At 35.9% G+C, this 23295-nt stretch overlaps 1 protein-coding gene across 1 annotated transcript; it reads right to left on the bottom strand.

The window, feature by feature from the left end:
- Window positions 1-4713: 4713 nt before the first annotated feature.
- Window positions 4714-22467, bottom strand: LOC128868539 (sterol O-acyltransferase 1). Its single transcript, XM_054110742.1, has 4 exons — window positions 22212-22467; window positions 10758-11238; window positions 10549-10697; window positions 4714-6757 (listed from the first exon to the last, which is right to left on the bottom strand). The coding sequence occupies exons 1-4, from the start codon at window positions 22282-22284 to the stop codon at window positions 5703-5705; spliced, it is 1758 nt and encodes a 585-aa protein (XP_053966717.1). The 5' UTR covers window positions 22285-22467; the 3' UTR covers window positions 4714-5702.
- Between the last annotated feature and the right edge of the window lie 828 nt (window positions 22468-23295).

Here is a 23295-nt window from a genome sequence, read left to right as displayed (position 1 = left end):
CTTGTTTTTAAATCAATATCCACAGGAGGTACCAGATGAATTAAATATTTTTTCTTTTCCTATGTTTACATCATATGTATGTGGCGTAGTTTATTAAAATTACAAATAAAGTTAAATTGAAGTCATTTCCTGGCAATGGAAATAACGGTTTTCGCCGAAATTTTAATTTTTGTATTAAACATACATTTTAAACAGCTGGACTTAAGATTAATAAAGAAGTCAAATTGATGTAAATATTTTTGCTGGGATAATAATGTTAGCTGGTTCATAATAAATTTGGATAAATATAAATAATGTGGAAGAAAAATTCCGAAAAAATTCACAAATTTATTTTATGGCACAACTGACAGCCAGTAGTGAGTAATTGGCGGAAATCAGAGAAAGGCAACTACTAAGGTTGCCAAGGATTAACGTAGCAATTCGTATACAAAATTAAAAACAAAAGATAAACTCGATTGCATTTCCTCAATATTTTCGGTTAAATATTTTTTTAACTCTAGAACAACGATGGCAGCTCTAAATAAGGATTCAAAAGAAATGGTCAAAATCAGGTGTTTAGATGAGCAAATTGTAAATATTGTACTTTTCCAGAAAGGACAGAATATTTGATTAATTTTCGAGAAACAGATTTTAAGCACATCATTAGGATCAAGTTTTTAAGCACACCATTATTATCTCATGAACACGCCATGAGAGAAAAAACTTAACTGCAGAAGAAGAGGTGAAGGATATAAATAGGCGATTGTGAATAGAAATTTGGATGCACGAATTTTACTTTATAGAATATTATTCGATTTCAACATCAGGCAAGAACAACTTTCTTAGGCAATTTACCGGTTCTCAGCGATTTGGAGAAAAGAGCTGTTTGATTGACGTAGCGGTCTTGATAGCGGCTTGTTTACGAAAAAACTGAGTTTGTGTTGATGATGCCCAAGTATTGGTACTACATACTCGTATTAACCCAAGGTGCATTTATTAATCTATATATTAATACGGAGAGCAAAATTTTGACGTACCTTTTTTTAGAATTTATAGTCAGAGAAAAAAGTTGAAACATATAGCCATGGATAGCATATGTGGAGACGGTTTGCACAATATATTAAAATAGATACATAGTGAACAGGTGCAGGTAAAATTAATCACACCATTTTACCTGTATTATAATATATCATGCTATAATATGTATCATGATAATATATATTTGTATCATGACGTAATACATGAAATTAAATGTTTCCAATTCATGAATAAAAAAAAATTATGATATTTGAAATACACAAATATAGGATCGCTTAATGTAGGTGAAATGGGATATTTTTCACATTTAATTTTACTACATCTATTCACATATATCATGTAAAAAGTTTCAACATAAGCTATCCATTTATATATGTTTCAACTTTTTTCTATGACTATAATTACTAAAAAAAGGTGTGACTAAATTTTGGTCTCCGTATTTATATAACGTCGAATAACGTCGAAATTTCGACGTATGGGCGATCCTAGTAATAATAAATTATCATATAATAGATTCTCCCTGCATTCATCTACTCTAAAGCCATGTCACCCAGTGTTGAGAGTGCGGTCTAAATAGATAAAAGTTGATGATTTCCTTAAATACCTCAATGCTACTTATTCTAAAACATTTTTGTATTTGTCTAATAATTACTTATATATTAGAGTCATTAAAATGAAAGATTTAAAATCAAAAATAAAATATTTTTAATATGTTAAAATCTGCTTTAATTTCTTTGGTTGTTGCCCGTCGTGCTAGTTCGTAACTTTTTTGAAAGCTTGATGTTGTTATTTCTCAATAATGTATATTTTGGTTCTCCTGTCTTGGATCGTTCGAGAGTACCGTTACTTAAAAGAAAATCACAAGACAAAATAATTAAAAAGAGAGAAATGTTGAGAAATACAAAATGGTCCATAATTGTTTGCAGAATTTTGTACACAGTTTAACGGGAAACAATGTGTACTCGTATATTGCAAACCAAAATAATTTTTTGCGCATATTCGCACCGTTGCTTTTTATGATGATTTTTGTAGTGGCTACTCATTTCGAATTGGTTCAATTTTCGAAGCGTGATATGCAGCCGGAGCCACAAATAAGCATTGGGTGGTGAGCATAGCAGTAAGGCAATACAGTAGATTCTGTTTTTATGCGGTATATAGTATACGTTCCGCAAGAAACAGCATAAAAAAAGCTCCCAGTTCTATAGTAAAACTATAGATACGTTTCAAAAGTGCTAAGAACCGCATAAATCTGAAATAATTTAATAAATTCGCATAAAAAAGGGTACTAGTCCCATATTATAACTATAGATACGTGCCATAGACCGCATGACTCTGAAATAATTAAATAAAATCGCATAAACAAAAAATTGTAATTTTTGAAAATTTTATCTTTATTTAAGAAACGTCAGAATCGAAAAATAAATTTGCATCGTCCGAAATAGAATCAGACAATACCCGCATGTGGCGCATTCGTTTAGGATTTGGCGTAAAATCACTTCCGTCACGTGAGGAAATGTACACGTCTGATCTGAATGGTGATCTGTGACCTGTGAAAATCGTATTCTAGGGATCAAAATAAGAAACTTTGCCGAAGGAACCATACCTCTAAAACGAATTCTGATGTCCCCCAATTTGGGTCGAACGAAAAATCCCACTTTGACCCATTTAGAGTGCTCCAATCGAGTCCAAATGTATGACCGACCCCCACTAACTTTGGACGGCCGATCCACCCATGCCAGTGGCACACCGCCTGGAACTCCCCTGGGGGGTTCCCCATACAATAATTTCAAAATATCACCATTTTTGGCCTTTACATGAGAAAAGAAACTAAAAAGTTCGACTCAAATTGGGGGACATCACAATTCGTTTTAGAGGTATGGTTCCTTCGGCAAAGTTTCTTATTTTGATCCCTAGAATATGATTTTCACAGAGCAATGGGCGATTTTTTTGCCTCCCCACAAATGACACTAAAAGTTCGACCCAAATTGGGGAGCATCAGAATTCGTTTTAGAGGTATGGTTCCTTCGGCAAAGTTACTTATTTTGATCCCTAGAATATGATTTTCACAGAGCAATGGGCGATTTTTTTGCCTCCCCACAAATCGACCCGGCCTAATGTATATATATTTTATATTGATAAAAACATTTATTCTTGAAAGGTATTTTTTATAGCATTTGAAATATACATTTTATAAAAACAGAACACAATATTGTGATATCTTTTGATAATACTGCATTAACGAATGCATATAGGATGGGATTTTATTTGGAAATAAATATTATAACTTCTATATAAAGTGTACATTCTAAAAGATTACACTCAGAATTTTTGTTATTGTTTACGTAAAATTTCTCACTGCACATATGTGAAGAGCTTAGACTTCGTACGAGTTCGTATCAATTCATTTCAAGAAATTTAGTGCACTGTACTAATCAAGTTCGCTGCTTAAGTCTTTGTCGCAAGTGCACGGTTTGATGCTTTTGTATGTATAAGACTTATACTATAAGTACATACGAGTATTTACCAGTGCATACAAAAGAATAATAATTAAAAACACAGTTTGACTGTAGAATAGTGCATATAGAATAGTGTACATGCAGCTGTGATAATAATTTAACAATAATATTGATCATGGCTTGGCGTTAGCAGAGAAAGTGAGTATACAGTTTTTCTTATTTTGATCTATGAATAGTCTGCGTATGCAAAGTGTTTTTGTAAGGTTACAATTATTATTGGCGAATTTTACTAATTGTTAATGCTAAACAATATTTTTTAATATGTTGTATCAATTTATTTTGGTTAATCTTGCAAATATACCGAAAAAATATTTCAGTAGAATGTAACTTAAAATTATTATATTTCAGTATCGCGGATGCATTTCTTTGGAGGTTGGAAATCAGTTCCAAAAGCTGCTCGCAAAGAGAAACTATTTTGTTATTTGACTAAAAAAGTAATTTTGGCCGAGTTTAGCAAAGACTGAAAACTGACCATTCGGCTACGGCGGCCGCCTCACAATGACTACTGAATAGAATAAGAGCTACCTTTTTTAAGGTTAGACGCGGGACTTTTCAGCCCATGTGCTGGATTAAAGCACAAATACCATTTTTAACCCCCTAGTACAAATGCGGGGCACAAGAGGCCCCTGTGCCCGAACAAATTTTGACTAATTAGTTTAAGCACATAAAATAATTTTGTATGGCTAACTGGTATGGTTTTTTTGCTGGTACTTTTTTACCAAGGTCTAACGCCATTGTCGTTCAAAAAGATTCAATCCAATGTAAAGAAATTTTTCGCTATTTATATTATAAATATAAAAGATAATTTTTTGAATTGCTTATAGAAGCAAATTTAGAATGGAACCAAAGGAGGTTTGCACTTGGAGATTTTTGGTGCCTATACATATATGTGCATACATATGTACTTACATTTGGTATAAAAAAACTCGTAATTTGATTTGCATTTGGCCTTTAATTAGATTACGAACTTGAATTTTGAGTTCTTCGTGACGTTTAAATCCAAGTTGGGGCCCAAAGAAACTCGATGGTTTTAACGCATTTTGTTTGTATGATAACTTTAACAACTTTTGTTTAGTTGAAGTTATGTGACAATAACTGAAGACATTTTTAAGATTTTAGAAAAATTGGCGCATCCAACATTAATTAGATGCATCCCTCAAAATATTTTCGATTCAAGATATTTTATTTTCCAGCGTTTTTTAAATTGTTTATTATTTATTCTCCTTATTTAAAGTTATTAAAGTATTTATTATTATTATTATTTTATTTTTTCGACAGACATTTAAATTATGTAGCCTTAATTAATTGTTCAATAGAATTAGTTCTTAATTTACTACAGTTAAATAATCTAGCAATACACAGTTTTTAAAATGTAAAAAGGCACAGGTCGCAAAGAGTTTTACCTGTCATAAAATTTAACCTCTCCATCTATTTAAGATATGTTAAAGAGTAAAAGCACTTAAGTAGAAAACATTGATTAGTATCTCTTCACAGAGTTCGATTACAAAGGGTCCTTCAAAAGACGCGCCTAGATGTTGTTTTATAATAAAACACGTAAATATGTTTCAATTCTTTCAGTTTTCACTATTTTTGTTCAAAATACCGCTCTTAATAATTATATGGTATGTGAAAAATTTCATCATTTAAATGTCCACCATTACCACATCTACAGGTAAAATTCGTCGAACAGTCGATTCAAGAATGCCTACTTTTAGAGAACGTCGATATGGTGATGTAGAAGGTTGTTCAGCAACACTGTGCGCTACTGTAGCAATATTCTCAACAGAACGAACCAGTTTTGTGAAGTTTTTTCACAAACCGACTTATTGTCGACTCATTCGGACGATTATTCCCACCAAATGTATCACGAATTTTGCGATATGTTGTTTTCAAAGGTCTATTGTTTTCAATATAAGTTTTAATAATGTTAACGCTTTGTTCTATCATGATAAATTGTGCATCTGCAACTTGACGAATGCCAAAGCTGACATAAATGAGAAGTACCGTCTTGGAATAATTCACTACTGACGCCTAGGCGTCTCTTTTGAAAGATCCTTTATATGTATAAGTAAATAGAGATATGATTAAATGGATACAAATACTACTTTCTATTCCTACAGTTAAACCTCTAAAGCCATGCTTGTAAGTATACAACGATTTATCGTGCTATTATTTGCTGTAACAAGTCCACACTGTCGGCACTAAATAGTCCGTCCAATCCTCATATGTCCTAGGACAATTTTGGCGCGCGTAATGTTCCATGCTGTATAATGAAAACAATAAGCCATTGCCGAAAATCAGTGTTCCCCATACTAAAAAATTGCCAAGTCTCTTGGAGGTTTTGCGAGTAATAAAAACCATACATATAGCGAGTACACCAAAGAAAAAAAACATGACTGGGAAGAAAAGTTTTAAGGCAAATCCAATTATATGTTCGTGCACTATGGCTGATGTATAGAAAACCATTAGCGTTGAAGGCAACTTGGAGCTTTTAAAAATGTAGTTGTAGGTGTCCTTGTAGATATACTCGTAGAGCCAATCATGTACAACAACATTCCAATTACGGAAGAAAGCGTCATAGTTCGGCGAGGTCCACCAGTCCTTGTAAAACATACGATCGCCGAAACGCAATAATTCAGAAGTAAAATTCAACCAAGAATGGAGAATGAGATAGAAACCGCATAAAAATATTATGTTGTTGATAAAAAACATGTTATGCAACTTGACAATTAGGGAGGCTGTGGTTAATTCGTCACGTCCAATATTCTCGAACTGAACCTTAATGTAACGCTCAAACAAGAAACTGTAGATGAATGCTATGCCAACGATTTCCATAAATCTTGCCAGTGCGAATTTCCAACGGATGTGTGAAGTGCGCGGATAGCTGTCGCGGTAGATGAGTGTAGGTGCGAACAGAAAGTATAGATAGGAGCTGAATGCAGGTAAACGTGTGGCAAGTGTTGATTGCTGTTTATTCTTGGTGCCCTCCAATTCACTTGAATTGCTGTCAACTTTCAGCTTTCCGGCAAGCACACGCGCAGCGTTCGTGCGTACAAAGGAATGCATCTTCATAAGCAGTCTAGTTGACTCGAGTAGTAAAATGGAAGAGGTTATAAATGTTAACTCCAGTTTTAGACAAAGCGCAGAGGCTACATAACCAAAGACCAGCTGAGAACTAATGTATGTTATTAGGCAGGAATGTGACCAGAAACTTTGTAGTGTAGCTGAAAGTGGATAAAAAATCGATATATGTATGTCAGTAATTTAATTATAAATAATTAACAATGAGAAATATACAAATGTTTTTAACAAATTTTCCCTCAAAAATTTATTTTTGCTACCACAAGCAATAACCAGCAAAGTCAAAAATCATACTTCGAGATAGGGCACTCTATGGTACACGAGGACGGTTCAATAAGTACCCGTGGATGATGACAGAGGCCGTTCCTGAGGGAAATTGGTGTTAGCATCGTATGATGCCATCTATCAAACGACGGAAAAACAAATTTCAGACTGATTGATAGGTTAGATTGTATTTGGCAGCTATTCGAGTAAGAAGTGTTTCGTGATTTTCGCTAAGATGGAAAAAGAGCATTATCGCTCGGTAATTCTTTTTGGATGGGAAAAATACGAGGAGATAAAAGCAAAGTTGGATGCTGTCTATGGGGATGCTTGGCAGTCTATGACCAAAGTTAAATATTGTTTCAACGAATTTAGAGGTGGGCAAACATCCATTTTTGATGAGGAGCGACCACGACGCCCTGCAAATGAGGAAATCAATCAAAAAGTCCGCGACATGATTCTCGCTGATCGACGAACGAAAGTGCGCGAAGTAACAGAGGTCATAGGTGTGTCGACCGGAACGGGAATTAATATTTTACATGATAAGTTGACGGTGGAAAAATTTTTTGGTCTGATGGGTGCCGCGATTGCTCACGGCGGATAATGAGCGGATGCGGCTGTTAACTTCGAAGCAGTGTTTGGAGCAATTTAAGCGAGATCCTAAGGAATTTTTGCGTCGAGTTGTCACCGTTCATGAAACCTGGATTGATCATTACACAACAGAAACTAAGCAACAATCAAAACAATGGATTTATTCCGGTGAATCTACTCCAAAGAAGGCGAAGATAGTTCCATCGGCGGAAAAGGTCATGTCGTCGATATTTTGGGATGCGCACGGCGTTATCCTCATGGATTTTTTAGAAAAAGGAAAAACGATCACTGGACAATACTACAGTTAGTTATTAGACCGCTTTCACAAAAAAATGAAGGAGATACGGTGGTATTTGGCGTAAAAGGAGGTGGTGTTCCACCATGATTTCGTTCCAGAACATTTATCCGGAGTTGTCGCCGCCAAACTGCGTAAATTGCGTTATGAAGTGCTGTCGCATCCCCCGTTTTCACAAGATCTTAGTCCCTGCGACTTTTTCTTGTTCCCTAACAAGAAGAAATAGGCGCGGGAAAAATTAAAGTTCAAACGAGGAAATCATTGCCGAGACAGAGGCGTATTTTGAAAAGTTCCTAACTTTTGGAGCGGTTAAAAAGATGACCGAGGGGTTGGAAGAAGTCTATCATTGTAAAAGGGAACTATGTTGAAAAAAAAAGAAATTTGAAAAAATTGTGTCTTTATTTCTTATACGGGTACTCCCCTATACATAGTACTCCCCTCCTTAAATCAGTGACTGTATGTATGCATACGATTTAGTTAGTGGAATATGGGACAATACTACACACTCGATTCTTTCTGAAGTCGACTTAGGCGATTATACTCTTGTTGGTGCTCCTATTGAATCTAGTGACTTATTAATATATATCTGCCACTCAGAAGCGGCACAGAGCTACAGACACATCCCATCGCAAGGCAACGGGAAAGCGTGCATATAGGTACATATTACTAAATTGGTAACAGCGACAAAACAGCTGATCTATATTTTCTTTATGGGAAATTTAAAATAAGTAGGTGTAACGAGAATTGATGGGGTTATTATAATCAATAGCCATTGTTCAATTATTAAATTAAATCAAATTATTATTTATTAAAAGCTTGCTCACTTTTAATATTCGCGTTTTAACACTTCCTTACAAAATGGTGAATTAAGAAGGATGCAGAAAGTGGAAAAAATTAAAACCTCTTGGGCAAAAGTGGTAAAAAAAAGTGTTTTTCGAAGTTTAGCCATTATGCAGCTATCTTATTAATGAATTATTTCATAGAAGAAGCGGATTCATCTTAAATTTAATTGACTAAAAACAAATTTTCAACATAAAGTCTGTTCATGGAGCAAATAATTTGTAACAGTTGTTACGAACTATAAAGTTTTGGTGTTCATGTATCCAAAAAACTTGCAAAGTAGGGGAAAATAAGAGAGCAAAATAACATTTCATTTTGAGGGGAAGTTGCAAGTTTTTACTGGATAAATTTTTACTTTTAAGAATTTGTAAGTCAGAAAAATCGCTGATTGCAAAGTAAAATTAAAATTCAAATTTGTGACAGAGTCAAAGTTCTAAATTAAAAAAAAGTAATGAAATTGAAGAATGTAAGTCAATATAATCATTTTAAAGTTTATTTGAAGCCACATATTAAAAACGAATGGGCCTTCAGTCACCGTTGCTGCAGTTCCCGAAAGACAAATCTAAAGCATCGAAGCAATCGAAGGAATCTTTTGTGTTTTATGGGGTTAGGGGTAGACAGAATTGTGAAAAAATTAGGTTTTTGTTGCGCATTTTCTAAAAGTACAGTATCTTAAAAATTTTGTGTGAAAATTTGAAGTGAATCCGACAAATACTTTTCGAGTTATTCAACAGCTAACAAAGGGCGCTCGAGCGCTCCGGAGCGTTCGAGAGCAAGTAGCTGGATGCTGCACGTATGAAAGTGGCAGATAAGCGCGCTAACGATAACACTCGAGAAGGTAGAATGCTACGTAGGCAACAGCAAATCGATATTTTGAAAGCTGCTATGACGGCAGAAGAACATTATATAGTCCAGGAATAGATAAATAATTCGTGTAACTCTATATAAATCGATAGCAAAACTTTAAATGCGTTTTTCTCAAAACTATGTTTTTTGAACTGGTGATCACTGTAACTTAAAAATCGAGATTTCAATAAAATGTGTACTGCTTTTGAAAAACATAAAAAACTTATGCCTGATCGAAGGATTTTTTTTAAACAACTAATTGTCGGTTTTTTGCTCGAAAATCTGAAAAATATTTCCTGAGGCCGCCATATTGTTAATTTTGAAAAAAAAAAACTCCAATCATGCACAAGATTATCTATTAATAAAACTAATTTGTCTTGTCTGATTGATTTTAAATGAATCTCCAAGAACTTGTGATGATCACCGCAAGGGACTTCTGGAGAAACGGGCTCCACAAAAACAGTGATAACTTTTACAATTATTAACTTTTTTTGTTTGAAATTTTGCTAAAGTCAAGTTAAAACATGATGTATCAATGCCATGTTTTTATTTTTGTAACATAAAGCAGTTGACTAGCAAAAAAAAAAAAAATCATCAAAATTTTGGGCCTCTGACTACCCGTCACCCCTTATGCTTTTACTCTTTGGTTATGAACTAATTTGGCAATAGATATATATAAACGAGTTTATATAATATGTACATACATGCATGGACGGAAGTAAGGGAAATATGAAGAAAGCTGTGTTTGCCACAACAATATAATTGCTAATGAAATGTTCTTCAACTGACAGCGATGATGAAGTGCAACAAATCATTGTGGACAAGGTAAAATCATGTGATGCTAAGCTCGCTACTTTGCGATTTAATCTTTAATATATTTTAGCGCAATGTCGAGAAAATGACGCTTGGAGTTGTTAGCGCGAGTTTTCAAAGCATGAACGTTTTTTTTACATTTCCATATGTGAAGTATTTTGTATAATACCCTGCTTAAATTGAGTCAACTTAACATATATGAATTACTTTGAAAAATAGTGCTCTGCACTGACTCTTTATATTCAACGTCGTTTTCACTTAGAGCATACTGGACGGTTTTTTACTCACGTTGTCTTGCCAGTTTGACCCGCACGTTAGCCCACATTTTGAAGGCATAATAAAGTAGGAATACAACAGCATGTTCCAACAACCAGATTCCAAATACAAATTGAATTTTCGCCAAACTTGACTTGAAGGTACCCAAACCAATGTACACTCTGTAAAAAAGCAAGAAATATTAATAAATCTTCAGCTCGCCTTATCATGAAAATACTGACCTTCCCTCTGTAAAATAATCGTATGATATGCTATGTAAAAGTAAAATCAACAACATTGCGCCAAAAATGTGATAAATTGTGCGCATGTGGTCGACATCCAGCAACGCCGTGAGATACGATTCGCGCACAACGAACACTTTTTCAGGCAGAGGTCGTGGTTGTTTTTTATGTTTGCCCGGCTGTTTGTTTTCTGCACTTGAGTTTTCCGTTTTGCTGGAGAGAATTGTTTTTGAATCAGTTGGGGAATGATTAGACGCTTCTGTGGCTAAGATGCGATTGCTCCATGTGCTACCGTTCTGTGGCTTGGCGAATCCTTTGAATTCGTTCAATTGAAGTTCATGTTTGCGCAGCTCTTGTACGACACCTTCAAACTCTTCATCTAAACGTTTTTTGAAATCTTCAAGCAAAACATTTTGCAAACTCTGTAATCGCTTGTTTAGGTAGTTGGGTTCGACGAAATTGTTATTCAAATTTGTGGGATCTGTAAAATGAGTAAAGGTTTGACATAAATAAATTCAGACAAAATATTTTTGTTTCTTTGTATTGTATAAGATTTGTGAGATTTTATTATGCTTAGAATAGAAAGGGTTACATTTTTATTTGGCATCTTTCAGGTATCCATAAAGTAACAATTTTTCTATGGTTCATTTCGAATTGAAAAAAAACTTTAAAAACTACGTCAGTCCCTAGAATTGTGAATAACATACATAATCGAAAGGTATTCAGCTATTTAATGGTCATAAATCTGAGTTTAAAAAATTTCATTGAATACTTTATTTGATCTTTTGGCAAATCTGCGCTCAGATTTGCTGAAATTTTTGCGGTGATTACGGATTTCGGTGGACCAAACTTGTCCAATTGGAATATTTCGACAAAAGTTTTACAGAGCTGAAAACCAATTATTACCTCTACTTCACACAAATATACCACAACTTTAGCCCCCATAATTTCGCTTCGACCCTTTCGAATGCTATTACATTTTCCAGTTCTTCCATTCATATTTTAAAAATTCTCTGTCAACTTTGGAAATACTTTGCATACGTATTTATTAGGTGAGGCCTACACGTTTAACAAATATCACGACATTTGGAGCGATTTGCCACTTGAAAAAAAATCTTGGACAGTTTTGTGTTTGGAGAAATCAGTTGTGTGTTATGGTGTTCCCAAATAAAAAGTCGGACTAGGCGGTAAAAAAATGTGTGGTGGTTATGGGATCATTCGAATGCATTAGCAAGCGGTGATTTTACGGTTCCCTTCTGGTAGGCTCATTCTCGAAAATGTTCATAATAAATTTTATACTTTATTTTATATAATTTCTTCATTCTCCTTAATATTTATTTCTTAAGGGGTCCCAGTGGTCTAGAGCTCAAAAATTTAGGGTATTTTCAGGAATTGTTTTGTACAATAAAAAAAATGAAAAATGATATTTAAATTTTTTAGGCGTTTTATTTAATTTATTTTACATACAAAAATGAATTTTTTTTTGTTTTAATTTTAAAAATGGTGGTGAAGTTCAACTTCCCGAAAAATTGGACCTGGACGGTGTTGTCCATTTCTATTTATTTGAAACACAAAAACCGAAAAAATTATTAATCAGTATGACTGTAGGAAAGGAAGGTGCAGTATGACTGGAAGGTGCACTGGCTACACTCAGCAGATGGGCTCCCAGTTGCAGTCTCAGAGTCAACTCTGGCAAAACGGAGTTGATGCTATTCACCAGAAAGCACAAGCCTCCACCTTTTAAGCTTCCTAGACTTAACAACCAGTGTCTTACTCTTCCATCGGAAGTCAAGTATCTTGGTGTAATACTTGACCCCAAGCTCCACTGGAAGCTGCACATAGAAAATCGAGTTAAGAAGGCCAATATAGCCTTCTACTTCTGTAAATCTATGTTCGACAAAAAATGGGGTCTCGAGCCACGTGTCGAACTTAGTGGTTCTGCCAATTTTGACATACGGTTGCTTAGTTTGGTGGGTAGCTCTTCAGAAGGGCTACAACACCACTAAATTAGAGAGAGAGCAGAGAACTGCATGTGTGGGCATCACTGGTGCCTGTAGAACATGTCCCACTGCACCATTTTATCTTCTATTAAAAAAGCTAAGCATGCACTGTTTTTACAGGTTTTTTTCTCTGCAATATAATCATAAAATATTATAAAAGCTTCAAATTAAAGCAGACACATCTAAAATACCATCAATTAATAAAATGTTACTATATACCTTCTGCTCAAATATGAACGAGACGTTATCAATAAAACGGTCCGCGGATGACATATGGCAAAAATAATTTTTTTGTTTTTTGGTAGGACTGTTATACGCTTACATGGCAAATTTCAGCGTGATATAACACATAGTTTGTTTTCTATGCTAATGTAAACAAGTCAAGCTCGAGTGTGTTTTTCGAATTTAACGATGGAAATTCAAGTTGAACAAAGAATTTGTTTGAAATTTTGTTATTCCAACAAAATTTCGGCTTCAGACGCCTTACAAATGTTGCAGACAACCTATGGAGACTCTGCTCTATCGCGTGCACGTGTTTTCCAGTGGTACAAATCGTTCCAAGAGGGCCGTACATCGGTTGAAAACTTGCCTCATGAACGTCATCCAGCAACATCAGTAAACGACGAAAACATCGGAAAAGTAAAGGAAATTGTGCTTGAAAATCGCACAAATCGCAAAATCGGTTAACGCTGAATATTATTTAGACGTTTTAAAGCGTTTGCGCGAGAGCATTCGTCTTAAAAGGAAGGAATTATAGGACAACAAGTCATGGTTCTTGCATCACGATAATGCACCAGCTCACACATCACGTCTTGTTCGCGATTATTTGAACAAAAATAATGTTAATATCGTTCCGCAAGCACCGTATTCGCCTGATATGGCTCCAAGTGACTTGTTCCTGTTTCCCAGGCTCAAGTTGCCGCTCCGTGGAAAACATTTTGAGACAATTGAAGTCATGAAAGAGAATTCGAAGAACACACTCGAGCTTGACTTGCTTACAGTAGCACAGAAAACAAACTATGTGACATATCACGCTGAAATTTGCCATGTAAGCTTATAACAGTCCTACCAAAAAACAAAAAATTTATTTTTGCCATATGTCATCCGCGGACCGTTTTATTGATAACGTCTCGTTCATATTTGAGCAGAAGGTATATCTATAAGAAGCTCGTCAGGTACTTGAGAACTCGTCTAGAGTCATTGTATAATCATATTATATACTTAAAACTATTGTTTATTTTAGTACATAACATTATTAATACCAAATAAATAAACAACTTAAAAAAAAAAAAAAAACATGTCCCACTGCTGCGCTCAACGTTATTCTTCACTTAATTCCTGTGAATCTGCAGGTTAAATCCATTGCTGCTCAGAGTGCTATTAGGCTGAGGGAGATTGACCCCTTCCTTCTCTGTTACTCGCACCGACCTCTCCATCCGTAAACTGTGCTTTGAGGGTTGTGCTAGGGTTATCTTTCCGAGCAGGCAAGATTGGAAAGAGAGGAGAGTCGGTACGGATATAGATGCCTCTGTTTTCACTGACGGATCCAAAACGGAGTCTGGAGTGGGAGGCTTACTCTAAATCAGCAAGCATTTCGGTCTCCTTTAAACTGCCGGAAACAAGCAGCGTTTTTCAAGCAGAGGTCTTCGCGATCCTGCAGGCATGCAAAATGCTTCGGGATCGCTGTTGGGAGGGAGACATTCATATTTTTTCTGATAGCCAAGCTGCAATGAAGGCACTGTCGTCGCCGTATTGCAGCTCTCTTCTCGTGAACTCCTCTAAGAAGGAACTCAAACGCCTTGAACGTGCAGGAAACATTTCCCTCATCTGGGTTCCTGGGCACAGGAATATAGAGGGAAATGAAATTGTCGATCAGCTTGCCAGGAAGGGGTCGGCAGAACCGGTTCCAGCTGTCCCCTTCTCAGACATCGGTATCCCCTTGGCCGTTGTTAAAGGGAAACTACACAATTTCTTTCTAAAAAAAGCGCAAGACAGATGGAGGTCCGTCTCATTGTGTGCTATTTCAAAAACACTATGGCCTCAATACGATAGAAACAGAACGCTTAAGGCGATGGGAGTCCCCCGCCATTCAATTTCCAAGCTCATTGCGGTATTCTTTGGTCACTGGGTGATCGGCACTCATGCGGAGAAGCTTGGAATTCCGTACAACCCCTATTGCAGAAGCTGTGGGGATCCTGCAGAGAAAGAGACTGTGCAACACTTTCTCTGAAAATGTCCGGCTCTGGCGGCTAGGCGCTTGAAATTGCTTAGCGCGCCCTTTGCGGATGACTTGAAGAAATTATCCAGCCTAGATCCCTTATCTCTCCTCCGCTACATCAACAGCACTGGATGGCTGTAGACGGTTTTCTCTGCTCCCTAAATCCTTTCACAGGTAGTGGTCCACATTATGGTATCAAAACGGCACGTAAGTGCTACTTGTAGTGTATCTGGGGTACTCTTGCCATCTTACCTACCTACCTACCTATGACTGTAGCTATGTCCCGTACTAGAACAAAATAATAATAATATGAAAAAGTGGCACGGTTTTGAATTTGACACTCTAAAAATCGGGGTTTTTTCAGTTTTTTAATCAAAAAAATACGAAATAATGGAAATAAAAATATGATTCAAGTACGGGCGAGAGCCATTGATGTTGTGAACAACATATTAAAATATCAGACGATTTGGTTGAATAGTTTTTTTTTTTGACAACACCAGGCCGAAAAAAAGTTGTTTCGAGATAACTGAGTTTATAGTTTGAGGTACACGAGTGCGCGGACCGCGGAAACCAGCAAGTGGACAGTTGAAGCGTGACTAAAAGTAAATGCTGATAAGACGGACTTAGTACTGTTCACCAGGAAGTACAAGATTCCGAACTGGACCCATAGGTTATGACATATACTAAGGTAATGTTGGAGTAGGAGTAATGTTGGATATCAAACTAACGTGGAAGCTCAATGTGGAAGAACGAATGAAGAAAGAACTCAATACCTTATACGCCTGCAGAAAAATGGTGGGTAAGACATCGGGCTTAACTCCACGACCAATACTGCTCTATGGCATTCTAGTATGGTGGACAAGTTTGAACAAGAAGACATACGCTAAAAAATTGGAGAAAGTACAAAGAGTTGCAGAGCTGCGTGTAACGGGTGCAATGCGCACCACTCCTACAGCAGTGCTGAATAGGATAATTGACCCTCACCCAATAGACTTAGTAGCAAAAAGTTCTGCAAAGACGTCTGCGGTTAGGCTTTTCACATCAGTACAACAGTTCAAAGGCCTTATGGACGCAACCGAATATGCAGAGGCTTAAACGCTAGTTCAGACTACGTTATTCCTCAAGTTTATTGCAACAGGGAGCCTTAGGTAGGATTAGTAAAGGATGGAAGGCGGAAGGATCAACTTTCAACGCACTACACATAAACGCAGTCGGTTCCAAAACGAAGAGGGTGTTGGAGCTGTAGTGTTCTGTTCGGAACTTCAATTACGGGACTACTGCAGTGTGTTCCAAGCCGAGATCTACGCGGCAACGAAAGCAGCAGACTTAGCCATAGAGAACACTCCTCCGAACTCTCAAATAAACGTTTACATTGACCGGCAAGCAACCATCAAGGCAATAGCAGCTGAAATGACATACGCACCCTGCGTACGACAATGCCGGAACGGGATGGATGAGATAGGAACTGAGAAACAAGCCACAATCTACTGGGTTCCAGGTTCCAGGTTCTTCCAGTAGCTAGCTCGCCGGTGTACAACCACTTTTCTGCAAACAACTACTCGATATAGATGCAGCAATAATTCAGGAAGCGAATTCAAGATAGGAAAGAACCAACTCATACAGGATCGCGAAAATCATGCTATGCGTGCACAATGTCAGGTCTACTAACTTTTATCTCTTCCCAGGAAAGAGTGTAAACTTGTAGTGGGGATATTGACGGGACACTGTCTCACTCGATAGTCCATGCGGTCAAACTGAAGCTAGTGCAGAACGATACATGCACAATATGTATCGAAGTCAACGCGAGAGGAGCTCTCAAGCACCTACTCTGCCGATGTCTTATACTTACCAAAACACGAATAAACTGCTTAGGTTCTGCATAATTTTCAGCATTAGTAAATATGGCAGAACAAGATATTAGCTGCCTACTTAAATTATCCAATTAAGTCTAACCTAACCTAACATTTGCGAAACATTTGTGAACTTTACATTTATAAACAGGCGCTGGATAATGCATGAATTAATGATGATGCAGATGTTGTTTCACGTGTTGAAATATTTGCATTCCTATTATGCTCATGCATGAAATACCAAAATGAAGAAAAAAGTTGTTTATAATAGCGGCCGCCACTTGGCGGAATGTTTGAAGTTCCCGGTGTATGTTTTTAAATGGGGGAAAACAGATTATATATTAGTACATAGTACATATACTCGTATAAGTGCCGCAAGTCTGGTTTTTATGTTTTTTCTTTGTGCACAACGAGTCGAGATCACCCCTAATGTTGTTAAGCGACTGTTGGATGTGAATTAGCTGGCAGTACACTCCACTCACACACACATAGGTATAGTATGTGGACGGAAGGAAAAGTGATGAATGCAAAACATCGTTTTTGTTTTACTTGAAAATTTGTAAAATTGTAAAATATTACAAAGTAAGGAATTGTCGGTTTGTTTTTCATAAAAAACTTCAAATTATCTGTTCTCGACAGTTTATTATGGATGTCGTTACACTTTGATGAGGTCGCTCATTGTCGAGTGCAAATTTATGTACATTTCATTAATTTAATTTTCTTTTTGTACATATGTATGTACAGTGCTGAGCAAAACGATAACTTTTTCAAAATAAAATAAGGTTATGAAAATACAATTCGCTGTACCTCTCATTGTGAAATTAAAGGCTTGAATGAAAAAATGGGTATATGTATACTGATATAAATGTAAATAGGTATATTACACCTTTACATATGTACTCGTATAAGAATCTATAAAGGTATGTTACTAATACAATAACATTTTACTGTTTTTGCTGGTGTTATCGCTATAAATCGTATTAAATTGATTTTTCTAATGCGCGCAACCCTTCTCTGAATACTTATCAAATTGCTGGTTGAACTTTAAAACAGTCAACGAGATTAGGAACTTAGGTGCCTTTACATTTTGCAATCACATAAACTAAAGTACGTATGGTGCAAAATACGTCAATTGCATCCATTTAAAAAATTTTGATGAAATTTGGTGAAGGTAGCATTAATTAGGAGAAAATAAATGTGAGAGGAAATATTGAGTACACCTCCCTTTCCCTCAATTCTTTCTTTACACGATAGATCGTTCCCATAAAATTCGTTTTAAACGAAAGTTAGGTGAAAACAGTATTACGAAATTCTTTTTAGAGTTATCTTTAGAATTTATTTCGTGCTTACACATTTCCATTCACTAAATATATTATAAAAAATAAATTATTAAACGGCGATAGCAAAATCTAGTTTCAGAGACTTTTGCAGAGATTAATTTAAACGCTTCGTACATGCGTCGAAAAATCTCATCTCTCAGATTCAAGAAAAACTCATAAAATATTGAAAATCGTGTTAAGACAAAATGATTGGAGTAAAAAAAGAATTTTTGTTTCTGTTTAACTCGAGTTAAATCAAATTCGTGTAAAAAGCGAATTAGGTGTAGTTGCGAGATACACAGCTCACAACAAACGATAGCACATTTTATACAAAAACTAGAAAAATTCTACAAACTTTCCATACCCGTTCCGTGGTTTTTGGTAACTGCATCCATATATGCAGCTTATTAGATTTTAGTATATTAAAGTCCAAGTTTGAACTAATTTTTTTCCTTGACGCTTTGCGCCTTTTCTCCATATAACAAGAGCACGAAAGTTATTTTTGTACGATACTTTCATATAAAAATAATGACTATTAAAAACAAGACGATGACAACATCCGATGAAGCGACGCTTGGAGTGTTTGAGAGAAAGATTCTGCGTAAGATTTTTGGACCTTTGCACGTTGGCAACGGCGAATATCGCAGGCGATGGAACGATGAGCTGTATGAACTTTACGACGACATAGACATAGCGCAGCGAATAAAGATCCAGCGGCTACGTTGGCTGGGTAATGTTGACCGAATGGATACAAACGTTCCGGCTTTGAAAGTATTCGATGCGGTACCGGCTGGTGGTAGCAGAGGACGAGGAAGGCCTCCTCTGCGTTGGAAAGATCAGGTGGAGAAGGACTTGGCTTCACTTGGTGTTTCCAATTGGCGCCGGTTAGCACGAGAAAGAAACGACTGGCGTGCCTTGTTAAACTCGGCCAAAATCGCGTAAGCGGTTATTGCGCCAATTAAGAAGAAGAAAAACAAGAAAAGAAAAATAATTAAGCTGTGCTTCCGTTTTATTTTGAGTGATAGGTTCAATTTTTTTATTTTTTTATGTGATTTTTTGATTTTTGTTTATCGGTTTAAGAGGCACATACCAAATGTTTTCTGTACGATTTTCTCCGTACCTTGTGAAAAAAACAAAATAAATAAAAAATTGAAAAAACGTTTTGATAAAAAATTGCAAAAGATTGCAGGAATATGCGTAACCGGCGCTATGAGCAAAATTCCAATAGTGGCAATAGAAAGACTTCTTGCCTGGCATCTAATGAAATTAGGAGGAAGAAACTCAGCCAAAAGATCCGCACTAAGACTGAGAATGACTGGACAATTCTCACAAAGTGGTCACAGTAACAAACAGGACATAAACGGAAGGTCAGACTACGTTATTCCACATGTAAACTACGGCAAGAGGCTTGGTAGACTGGCAGAAAGGTTTAGAACCCGATATCCACGCGTACAATTTGTTTACAGCTGGATCAAAAATCGCGGAAGGAGTAGGAGCGGCTGTCTTTTGCCGCAGTTTGAGCTCCAGACAGTCTTTCAGGCTTCTTAATCACTGCAGCATATTTCACGCTGGATCTATGCTGTAACCAAAGTACCTGAATTAGTGTTGGAATTTACTTCCCTCGACACTCGCTCAAAGATTTTCATCGATAGTCAAGCTGCTATTAAAGCAATAATGGTTGTAATGACTAGCTCGGAAAGCGTGTAATACTGTAGAGCTCTGCGAGAATAGACAGGCCACAATGTATTGCAACTAACTCGGAAGTCTCGGGTTGCTAAAATAATGCTAGAAACTTGCAACACGAAAACAACCAACTTTATTTTATCACTCCCAAGGAAGGAATGTAAAATATTGGTTGGAGTATTGACGGGACATTGGCTCACTCTATATCACGCAGCTTAACTGGGAGTTGAGACGGGAACGACGCATGTACCTTGTGCGAAGAAGAAAGGGCTACGTTAGAGCACCTCATTTGCCACTGCCCTGCTCTCGTTACAACTGCCTGGGATCGGTATACTTTCCTTCTCTCAAGGCTATTGCTGACAAAAATTTAAAGTGTTTATTAAAACTTGCCAAAACATTTATCACGAACTATGTTTAACACGAACTCAGCAACAATGGTAATTCTACGGACCCTGTTGGTCTATGTGAGATCTATTCAGATCAGTCAGATGCATCTAACCTAACCTTTGGTAAGAAAAAGTTTTCTAACCTTCATAAATTTTTTTTTCAAATTTCGACATTATTAATTTTTTAGATTTATTATTAATTTCATAGTTTTTTGTACAATCAAGGCGATTCAGTCTGGTATATGTATGTACATACATCGGCGAACAATAACTTTATATTCTTATAATAACATAATTGGTAAGAAGAAACAAAAACTGAAATATAAGAGTACTTCCTGTAAACTTAACATTAATATAATAGCACATGAATAATTTAAAAATAAGAAAATGTGCTGAAGTAAAAGCCTGGATTTTTTCATTTAATATGATACCTAAATTTTAAATATAAATAAAATAAATTTTATATACGATACCTAAATGATATACTCAATTTCATGGTAGAATTTGATTATACTTCTTTTAAATTATACTCAAATAAATGCTGGGAATTTTCGCTTTAAAATGATATTTGAGTTTTTATGGGGAGACAAAATTCTTGATTGAATTTTGATCTCGAGCACCCTCGATGCGGTGCAATCGATCAACGAACAAATCAACGTGATTTACAACACAACTTGGATTTTTCTAACAATTTGCACAATAAAAAAAAAACTAAATTTCGAACTCTTCAGCCGTTTTATAGTAGAGCATCTCACCGAATTAGAAACATATGCACGACTATGTAGCATTTGAGTTTGCGGTTGTCATAGCTTTAAATTTCCTCACTTTATTTTCCTTGGCTAGATCGCACTTAGAATATGCAAACTTTATAAAATATTTTTCTATTTCGAAATTGGAATTACTGTGTTAACAGTATGCAATTATGCTTACTCATACTTTGCTTTGATTTGTCGCACACTTCACACATCAGTGTGACTGAGAGATAAGTCTGCTTTATTTAGCCATCTCCTGCAGAGCTCGGCGACAGGCTAGCGCACGTTTAAAATTACGCTTGGAAAAGTCTACAGCACAAATGTTTTCTTCCAATTGCCAACTTCAAAATTAAAAAAAAAATGCACATTAATTCTAAAATGTTCAAGAATCCGTCAATGATTAGTTTTACTGTTTGATAACTATTTCTCGGTGCGTTTCTCATTCATCGATTTCATATTTTTCGCTATTCAATAACCAGCATTATAATGAAACTTGATTTAGTGATAGTTTAACAACACAAATAAAAGTTAAAACAATTTGTCTACTTTAATGTGAATAGCGGGGGTCGAACGTGATTCTTCTACAGAAATGCCACGCTCGAGCACACGTCGTTACCGAAACGACCCGGATTTATACGAGTATCCGGCCACGGACTGCTATTCCAGCAGCATTTCCCAAGGATGTATGGTGACTGTTTATGCTGTACAACAACAATCACGATCACTTTGCTTTGCACTAAGTTTTTAATACTCACTGCGTTTTAATTGCATTAATGGAAATAACTAATTTTTTGGTTATGAAAAAAAAGATGCTTTAGCTTTACACAATACTGCACATGAATAAAGTTGAGTTTTCCGCGCTTTGTACCGAATTGTTCTCATTTAATTTTTATTAAATAAAAATACATCAAATTTTGTTTTTATTGAAGGTTGTAAATGTTTCACTTATCTTTAGTTTTATTGGATGACTTACGAACATAATTTAGCAGTTGCGAAACTTTTTTTATCAACGTGGGGCTTGACTACCTATTCTGCTTCCTTATATATTCTCATACAAATGTGATGCATGGTGATTTTGTTTTAATTATTTTTTTTCACAAAAGTTTCACAAGCGTCAGTTTAAAAAGAATAACATACGACACGAAATGTTTTAAGCGCTTTTCCCTACAACACCTTAATTCTTCCAATTGCATTACTTTCGATTTTTGTTCAAACTTAATTTTGTTTTACGAAAATTTGGTCTTACCTCTCTTTAATTGACCATTTGGTAGTGATTTCATTTGCTCACTTTCGGCACTTTTTATTTTTTCTTCCGCCATGTTTTTTTTTTTGCAAATCACTTTTGCTTTCCTTTAAATCCGCATTCAAGCAACGGTGCGCGGGAGAAAGACAGAACCAGATTTTTGTTGGTTTTTGATCGATTTCTTAATCTTTATATGTCACTGCTTCCTTTCCTGATGTTGAGTTGACGAATACTCTGCGCTTATTGAGTATTGTCAACGCTTCGGTTTAGTTTTATACGCCATGCAGTTGCTATAATATTTAGAGGGAGTCGATAGCGATCGATGATTACCTAGTGAATACTATTGTAGTGGTTGTTTATTACATTCACTTCTTCTCAGTTCGTTGTTAGTGTTTGTGTGCTCCACTCTTTTTACCTCCTTCTCTTCTACTATGAAATATGCATACGCATGTATGTTTGTATGGGACTTTTTGGACTTTTATGATGTCGGGCGCAGATGATTAGCCAAGTGCAAGTACAATAGTTTGTGTGGAGCGTCATAAAATCAGCTTAACAGGATTGCAAAATAATCAAAAGCCTTCCGTTCGCACTATTTGTACTTACATTAGAGTGAGTGCGGTCAAGAGCACTGATGTAGACACATACATACATACATACATACGTAAGTACAATATGTTTTGAGCGGCTGATCGTGCTCTTTCTACCGATGCCCACCAGATGAATTAAATTTTAACGATTAATGGAGAAACTTAAAACTATAAACGGTTGAACATTGAATACATTAGGATCGTTGAGAAGAAAATTTTGAGAATTATGGAGTTTGGAGTTAGAAATTTTGTATTTCAAAATTGTATATGTACATACATACCTATGCATATATATTAAAAATTTCGTTTCGGAATTCTGTGTAGAATTCTGCTGTACAATTCTCTGTTGTTGAACTTCTTCAAATAGCGTTGTGATGAACTTCAAATATAACCGCTGGTCTTTTCAGTTTTTGTTTTGTTTATAAATTACTGATTTTTTTAGGCGGCAAACTAGATTATCCTTACGCTTTAATGAAGCTTTTCAATGTTAGGTGACCTTT

This window comes from Anastrepha ludens, chromosome 6 (assembly GCF_028408465.1).
Source record: "Anastrepha ludens isolate Willacy chromosome 6, idAnaLude1.1, whole genome shotgun sequence".
In the NCBI taxonomy this organism is placed as follows: Eukaryota; Metazoa; Arthropoda; class Insecta; order Diptera; family Tephritidae; genus Anastrepha; species Anastrepha ludens.
Note: the sequence above shows the minus strand (reverse complement) of the source record. Positions and strands in the feature narration are given on the sequence as shown.